Source organism: Tyto alba, unplaced genomic scaffold (genome assembly GCF_018691265.1).
Source record: "Tyto alba isolate M040663 unplaced genomic scaffold, T.alba_DEE_v4.0 Super-Scaffold_18, whole genome shotgun sequence".
Lineage (NCBI taxonomy): Eukaryota > Metazoa > Chordata > Aves > Strigiformes > Tytonidae > Tyto > Tyto alba.
In genome coordinates, this window is record NW_024881280.1 from 6,765,643 (window position 1) to 6,773,678 (window position 8,036).

The following is an 8,036-nucleotide window of genomic DNA, read 5'->3' on the forward strand; positions in this document are numbered from 1 at the left end:
GGCCAGCCCGGGGCCGGGGCCGGGGCGGGGCGCGCATGCGCAGTGGCGGCAGCCATGGCGGCGGCGGCAGCAGCTCCGGTGCCGGGCTGTGGCGGAGGCCCCGCGGCACGGCTGCGGCTGCTGTGCCAGCGCTACCAGGAGTACGTGAGGCGGCACCCGGCCGCCACCGCCCAGCTGGAGGGCACCGTGCGGGGGCTGTCCTACCTGCTGCCAGGTGCGGGAGGGGGGGGACAGGCCGGGGCCTGCGCCCCACTCCGGTACCGGCCGCCCCCCCCCCCCCCCCCCCCCAACCCCGGGGCGGGGTGTAGGGGGGCCCGGTGGGGCCTCACCCTTCGCCCCGCGGGCTGGTAGCCGCTCTCCTCCCTTCGCAGGTCGCTTCTCGGACTCCCACGCGCTGTCGGAGCTGGGTAGGTGGGGGGTGCGGGGCCGTTCCGCGGGGGGGTGGGGAGGAATTTGCTCGCCCCGCTGCCCTTCTGCCCTCGCCCCCCAGCTCCCCGGGGGGGAGGAGGCGGCAGCCCCGGTTTGTTTTCCGTAACCGCGGCGCGCTCTTCCAGTGTACTCGGCCTCCAACCTCCTGGTGCTGTTGAACGACTGGATTCTGCGCAAGGAGCTGCAGCGGAGCCTGCCCGTGGTAAGGTTGGAGCGGGGAGGGAGGGTCTGGGACACACGCTCCTTTCCTCCTGGAACCTTTCAGGGAGCGTCTGTGGAAACTTAACAGACACTTGGCTTCAGGTGCGTAGAGGCCGGCGGCGACCTCTGAGCGCAGGTAAAGAGCAGCCCTGCCCTGTAGCTCCTGGCTTGGAGGGGCGAGCAGAGCGCTCCCCGGGCCTCAGAGATCAGGCCCTGGCTTGCAGCTGGAGCTCCGCTGGTGTTTTTGAGAAGCTCAGAAGTTGAGCTCGGCAAAGGGGGATGCCAAATAACCGCTGCTGTTTCCAGAGCAATGGCTCTGCCAGAGCTCTGATCCCACCCCTCGGACTCTTTGCGTACATTACGGAGTGAAACAAGCCTTAGCACCTTGCTTCTGAGTCTCTTTGCAGCCCCAGGCTGGCTCCCAGCGCTCGTTAGACCCTTTGGGGAATGAGGAGGAGGGCGGTTTTCTCCAGACAGGCCCTCTTCTGTTGCAAGCCTGCCCGCTGTGTGGGTTTGGGTGTAGGCTGGAGAGCCAGGCCTGGAAGACTTGCTTCGCTGGCTGTTAAAGGCCGAGGTGAATTTCAGCTGAATTGTCTTTATTGATGTTTTTCAACGGGTTAAATCCCATGGTCGGCAGCACCAGCGAGCTTCCATGTGGGGAACAGGGACCCAGGCTGGAAGAGCACCCACTGTCTTGGGGTTCCTGCCTGGAATCCCGGACTGGTGCTGCCTTCAGCAGGCATTCGCTCCGCTGTGAGTCCAGGTCCCCTTCCCTCTACTCCAAGCGTACTCCCTCGTCAGCTCTAACCAGGGCAGTGGCTCATCGTGTGTCCCAACTCTGGGACAAGGGATAGGAGAGAGTTTTGCTGTGGAGTTCAGTGCCATGACCCCTGAGACTGTCCTGCTGTGGCAGCCAGGGAGAAGGCAAGCCAAGATACAGCTGTGGTGTTCTCCCTCTGTTTCTGGGGTGGCAGCTCTGCGTGATACTGCGATGTCTCGGTCGCTCTGTCGCTCTGCCTGTGCCTAGATTCTCGCTGCAGTGGAGGCACCACATTTTGTTTCTGGGGCTGTGACTCCCGAGTGTTTATTTCCAAGGGTCCTGCCAGCCTGGGCTGTGCTTCTCCCCTGTTTAACTCCCAAGCAGAACCTGCATTCTGTCCCCCTCCTCTCCTCTGTGTTTTGCAGTCGCTGCCCCAGCAGAAGCTGCTGACCTGGCTGAGCGTGCTAGAATGTGTGGAGGTCTTTGCAGAGATGGGGACAGCCAGGGTGTGGGGGGAGATGGGCCGCTGGACCATCATTGTCCTCATCCAGCTGGCCAAGTAAGTGCTGTGGGTGGAGGGAAAGGGGCAGCATGGGCTTAGAAAGGGGATCGGGGGGGTGAGGCCTGGCAGTAGCTTGGGAAAAAGCCCAAGCAGGACTGAGCTGCCGGTCCCTGAGGCTGGTGGAATTTGGAGCCCTGAGCAGACCTGAGTGTTTCCCTCTTCTGTGGAAGTGGCCTTTCTGGTGCAACCGGAGCCCAGCTCCCATAGCCTGGTGTTGAAGGCTTCCCTGTGTCTGCTCACAGAGCCATCCTTCGCCTCCTGCTCCTGCTGTGGTACAAAGCCGGCATCCAGACATCTCCTCCCATTGTGCCGCTGAACAGGGAGCAGCAGCAGCCTCTCCACCCCCAAGGTGAGCCCCCCGCTGCTGTCGTCATTAACTTGGAGCCTCACTGGGCCACAGGTCTTGCCTTGCTAGGAAATGCTCCTTGGGGCAGCAGTTTGGGTGGCACAGGGAGCTGTAAGGCTTCAGTACACAAAGCTGAGCTGCACTGATCTCTCCACCTTCTGCAGAGCAGGAGTTAGCTTGGTGGCAGGATTGTCCCCACAGTCTGGAAGGAGGGGGGTGGAGGAGTCCAAGCCTGGCTGAACTCAAGCTGCATGTCACCATGACGGTGAAGAAAGAAGGTCCTAGGCCTGGGCAGTGTCAGGCAGATGGACCTTTTCGCCCTCTGCGTAGCGTTAGCCCCTTCAGCATGGTCTGGTTTGCGCTAGATCAGACTTTGAGTCTGGTCTTCTTGATGGCAGTGTAGGGAAGGGGCACTGCCAGCTCTGGGGTGGGACGTGTTCCTTTGGAGCCTGACCCTTGTGGCTGTTTTCTCCTGCAGACATGGAAGACAGCTCCTCAGGGAAGGATCAGACCTATGTTGGCAAGCGTTCCAGCCGTGTTGTGCGCTCTCTCCAGAGCAGTAAGCAGCTGAGCCTGTTTTCTGTCCTTGCCTGAGCTGTTTCTGCTCTGTGCCCTCTATGTATGACCTGGGTGTGGGCAGTAAAGAGCAGAACCTTGTGTTGGGGCGTATCCTGCCAGTCACTGGGCCCTGTGGGTGGGAGGATGTCAAAGCAATGGGGATTCAGGCACGTGCTACAAGGCTAGCACTTAAATTGTATTTTCCCAAGTGAGCTGTGCAACACAGTCTACCCTTCAGTGTGGTTATGCTTTCAGAAGGGGGGGTACCTTCCGGGTACCTCTCCCTGCTCTGTCCCCTCTGGAGGCAATCCGAGGCCAGCCACAGCCGTTGCTGTGCGTGCAGCCCGTTGAGCTTTCCCGTTTCACACCTTCACGGCACAGAAAGCGGGGTGCTGGGGGTGTGGGGAAGCGCGGTACAAAGGTTTTATTTGTGTTAGTGACCCGATCTGCTCGTTTCAGCCCCGTCCCTGCAGTCCCGGCACTGGGGATCCCCCCAGCAGAGGGAGGAGTCGCAGAGCCGGAGAGCGGAGGAGATGAACCAGCCTCCCACCCCTCTGGGTCTCCAAGAAACCATCGCAGAATCCCTCTACGTTACCCGCCCTCTGCTCCACCGTATCCTGCCCTGGCTGCCTGCGGGCTCATGCCGTACCCCGGTGCTGCGGGCTCGGCCCTGGTGCAGGGCAGTGCCACGCCAGGCTTATCTCTCCCCGCTTGCTCCTTCGCTTGAGCAGTGGCCTCGGGGCTTCTCCTTTCTCTTACAACTTGACAGCTAGCCTTAGCTGCTGGAGTTGTGGGTGCAAGTCCTCCAGCCCCTTCCCTGGACCAACCCTCCCCCCCTCAGCACTGCCTTGCAGGGTGTTCTGCACTCAGCAGAGCTTTGTTTGTACTCGCTTGTCTGCGTGCCTCTTGTCAGCCATCTCTGGTTCTTTCCATTCCTTGACTGTGTGTTCCTAGTACTGAGTTTGGGAGTGTGGGGCCAGAGATCATGGAAACCCTGGCTCCTCTCAGCAGTCCTGGACATCTCGAGGTTAGTCTGTGGAAGAGTCTTTGCGGGTGCTTGAGATTGGTGGTGGCTGAGCATCACGCTTCCCCCTGCTCCCCAATCCTGGGCAGGCCCTACTGAGAGAAATAAGCACGGCTGGGAGACTGACACATTTAGGTATCTTCTGCAACACGTAGTGCTCTCTGTTCTGAGCTGGTGGAGCCCGCTCTCCGTGGAGCTGAGAACAGAGGGCATTTAGAAACCTACTTTTCCCCGCTGGCTGCTGTTGCTATGAGTTAGCTCTCTGCCCTTCTCCTTCCAGTCTGAGCTTGCTGAGTGATCTGAAGGACCTGAACAGGCGAGAGCGAGCGGAGCTGAGGCGACGAACCCTCTTCCTGCTGTACTACCTGCTGAGATCTCCTTTCTATGACCGATATTCAGAGTAAGGGGCCCCTGCTGGGCTTTTGCTGAAAATTTCCCTTTTATCAGAAGTAGTGTCAGGGGACTAGGTGACTAGGTCTGAGAAGGTCTGGGTGCCTGTGACCAGGTTAATCTGAGCCCTTGCACAACAGCTGTCGTGGCTGTTCATGCGTTCAGCAGCTGGGGCAAGAGGTGTCCGGCTGGACTTGTTCACACTCTCTCCCTTTTTAGGGGCAGAATCCTCCTTCTTCTGCGCTTGTTGGCTGATTACGTGCCCGGAGTTGGCTTTGTCACACGTAAGTGGGCCCCACTGCTGCATCCACCTTTCTGGTGGGTGGAGAAAAGTCAGAGGAGCTGGGCAGAACACTCATCAATTGGTTTCCAACCTGAGAAAGGAATGGGGAAGTCCTTAGAATGGTTAGCACCAGTGCACACCGTGTTGATATTTGCGTTGTTTTAAACTGGAATAGGAAAGGATGAATTGCTTCCAGGCTCAACCACAGTGGTAAAACTCTGTGTGCCCTCCCAGGCTGCAGAGCTTGGTTTTTGCCACCTAGGCCTGTTCTCCTGGGCTCCTTTTCTGCACCTCAGCTGATGCACCAGAGCTCTGCAGCCCTGTTTCTGAACTCTTTTTCCTTGATCTCCAGTCTGCAGTGCAGACACGAGGGGTAAACGGGTGCCTAGAGGTGTTGACCCAGGTAGGAACCAATGGTAAATCAAAGGCCTGAGCCAGGTCTGTCTTCTAGTCCTTCACCAGAGGATCCCTTTATTATGGGCCACCTCCCCCCCTCTTCCCTGCTGATGTGAAGCCCTTTCATGGAGTGATTCATGGCAGTGTGATGTGGCACCAGATCAGCCTGGCATCGCGGGATTGTCCTTTCTTTGGGGAGGTCACAAAGCTGGCTAGCTCGGGAGCCGCTTCCTCCAGTTAGTGATTTCAGAGAGGCGCTGGAGCCGGCATTAAGTCATGTACTACATAAGCATTTTCACTCCGCAGCGGTTGCTTCTGTGTCTGCACCTGCTTGTTACTGCTGAGTTGTCTTCCCTCTTCCCCGTGCCACAGCAGTGTCCTCCCAACTCGTTGCACGGGGCTTTTCCCCTCGCACGTTGCAGACCCCCCCTTCCCAGCGGGGCTCGGACCTGTCAGCTCGGAGGGAGCGGTGTCCCGCGCCATGGCGGTGCTGGCTGGGTTTCACACCCTGCTCGGTCCTGCTCTGATCTCGGGCACCACATCCCAAAGTTGTCTCCCATCTTTTCAAAAGTAGCTGTTCTGTTTTTGGGTTCCTCTGAGTTGTATCGCTGGAGATTTGCTGGGTATCGTAACAAGAAGGGGGGGACTTACCCCGTATACATACAGCTTCAAATTCTTGCTTTTCTACATGTGTGATCCCTCTGTTCTCTTGTTTCAGGGCCGCTGATGGATTACTTGCCTGCTTGGCAGAAAATCTATTTCTATAACTGGGGCTGATGAGAAGATGAGGATTATTCTCTGCTCAGATCATGGCTGGACAGTTCTAAGCAGGCTGGGGGAGGAATGTTGATAATGTCTAATTTTCAGTTAAACCATCAATGAGAAGCTCCCGTTCTGCAGGGTGGGGTGGGGGTTATATGTAATTTTTTTAACAGATCCAGCTGTGAATGATGGACTCTACATGTGTGGAGAGACCCTGGCCGTCTCTTTTTGTGGACCATTCTGTGGCTGCAGTGATGGTGATGGGACAACCTCTTTTTTTAAGCACTTGACTTTTCTCCTTTTGTACAGCTGCACTCTGATAAAGCCAGGCAGCGTAGCGGTTTTTTGGAGACCATTGTCTCCCACCTCATGGCGCTGAGGTTGACCTGCAGCCTGCTTGGGTTGGCCATGCCTGGCCAATCTGCTTGCAGCAGGCTTGTCTGTCAAATAAACTGAATGGAAAGAACTGAGCTGAAGGACCTCTCTCCTCCCTTGCATGGAATCCCTTCCTATCTGCTCTCTTTCAGAAAGAGCCGTTTTTGCAGTTAGAAGCCTTTTGCTCTGGCCTGTGTCAGGCAGGGCTCCGCAGGTTGCTCGGCTGCTGGCTGTAGCCTTTCTGACTCCGGGTGCCTGGTTCAGTCCCCAGTTTCCTGGGATTCCCCTGGGTGAGGAAGGAGAGCTACAGTTTGCAGGCTGCTTTCCTGGCACCTAACCTGTGCGAAAAGGGTTTGCAGAATGGCTGGCAGCCAGTGCTTGGGTGAGGGGGGGTTGGTTTGGCCAGAGGCAGAGAAGAGGAGAAATGGAGAGATTAACTCAGCAAATACTGCTGTGCCATGTTTCAGCGAGGGCCCGGGAGAGGCAGGGACAGCCGTGGCCAACTTCTTGTATCTGCTCTGCTAATGGGGGGCGAGTTGAGGCATCGATCCTGCTCAGAGAGCGGCTGTGGAGGCTCCCTTAGCCAGGACGAAGGGGTAGCCAGCTGGTGGCACTGGCTTGCCCCCCAGGCAGCCGCCAGCCCTGGGCAGAGCTCGGGAGGTCAGAGCCTTCACACCTCAGCGCCTGAACTAGGGCACGTATCCTCACACGGGCTCCTGAAAGGGGCCACCGCTGCTGGGGACTGGGGCAGCAAAGCCCTGGAACGTCGGAAAAGCTGTGAGCGAGGGACGGCGTTCCCTTCATTTGAGCTTTCAGCAGAGGAAGATGAAGAAGAGTGAAAAGTGTTGGAGGGGGTTCACTCCTGGGCACGGGGAGGAACTGAGATGAAGGGGAGTCTCTTTTGGAGGCGTTGAGAGGGAGGCAAAGGGTGGCTGGTGGCGAGGGCCAGGGAAGGGCAGGCCCAGCAGCTTACGGAGCAGGAGAGGGTAGGTAGCAGCACCCGGGTGGGGGTCTGCCCCCCCCCCCCCCCCCGCCCGACCCGGCTGGTTTCCCAGGGCTACCCCCGTGGCTCCTCTGTGACCTCGCCGTGGGGCTACCGTCAGGCTGCGCCATGCCTTGCGCGCTGCTGCTGCTCGCCCTGCTGCTGGGAGCTGTCCTCCCGCGGCCCTTGCCTGAGAGGTGATGACCCTTCCCTCCTCCTCCTCCTCCTCCTCTTCCTCCTCCTCTTCCCTGCCCCAGTACTTGCAGAGGTACCCCGGGGGCTCCTGGCCCTGGCGTGGGCCCTCCAGAGCTGGCCGGGCTGGGTGAAGACGAGCAAGCGGCGCGTGGGAGCTCTTGTGCCAGCACAGGTGAGCGCCAGCGGGTCTTGGCTCACTCCTGCCCCTGGTTTTCCTCTGCAGGCTCAGCTACTCAGTCCCCGAGGACTTCTCCGCACCCTTGGAGCTTCCACAGCAACACTTTGGCCTGGTGGATGGTACAGCACCCCTCCTCGCCAACCCCCCTCTCCACCCCGAACCCCCTTTCCATGCACTCACCCCTCCAGCCCTGTGAGCAGCCCAGGGCTGAGCCCAGCCTCTCCGCTCTACCTCCCCTCCCAACAGATTACGGCATCAAACCCAAGCAGCCCCGCTTCAGGCCCCGGCTGGCCCGGGAGCGGCCAGCGTGGCTGCGCAGAGCTGGCAAAAGCAAACGTGACGAGCTTGACTTGCTGGAGTACTACTACGATACCCGGCTCTGAGCCAGCATCCCCCCCGCAGCCCTGCCTGCCCGCTGCTGGGGGACAGCTGTAGGTGGGGTGTGTGTGGGGGTGGGGGGGTGTGCGGAGCGGTAAGAAGTTTCTACAATGATCTCTGGCCTCCAGGGATTGCAACCAGGGCTCCCAGACCAAACCTCCTCTTGGGGTGCCAAGGGAAGGAACGAGCGCGGGTCCGAAGGTGCTGGGGTGGGAGA

At 59.1% G+C, this 8,036-nt stretch overlaps 2 protein-coding genes across 2 annotated transcripts; both read left to right on the plus strand.

Moving 5' to 3' along the window:
* Positions 1-31: 31 nt before the first annotated feature.
* On the plus strand, positions 32-6,181 carry PEX16 (peroxisomal biogenesis factor 16). The gene is made up of 11 exons (XM_042791187.1): positions 32-214; positions 372-407; positions 555-631; positions 1,816-1,949; positions 2,195-2,301; positions 2,777-2,857; positions 3,316-3,468; positions 3,811-3,883; positions 4,161-4,280; positions 4,490-4,554; positions 5,668-6,181. The coding sequence occupies exons 1-11, from the start codon at positions 55-57 to the stop codon at positions 5,724-5,726; spliced, it is 1,065 nt and encodes a 354-aa protein (XP_042647121.1). The 5' UTR covers positions 32-54; the 3' UTR covers positions 5,727-6,181.
* Positions 6,182-7,173: 992 nt separating this feature from the next.
* CUNH11orf94 (chromosome unknown C11orf94 homolog) lies at positions 7,174-7,824 on the plus strand. Its single transcript, XM_042790569.1, has 3 exons — positions 7,174-7,265; positions 7,493-7,560; positions 7,688-7,824. The coding sequence occupies exons 1-3, from the start codon at positions 7,198-7,200 to the stop codon at positions 7,822-7,824; spliced, it is 273 nt and encodes a 90-aa protein (XP_042646503.1). The 5' UTR covers positions 7,174-7,197.
* Positions 7,825-8,036: the final 212 nt, after the last annotated feature.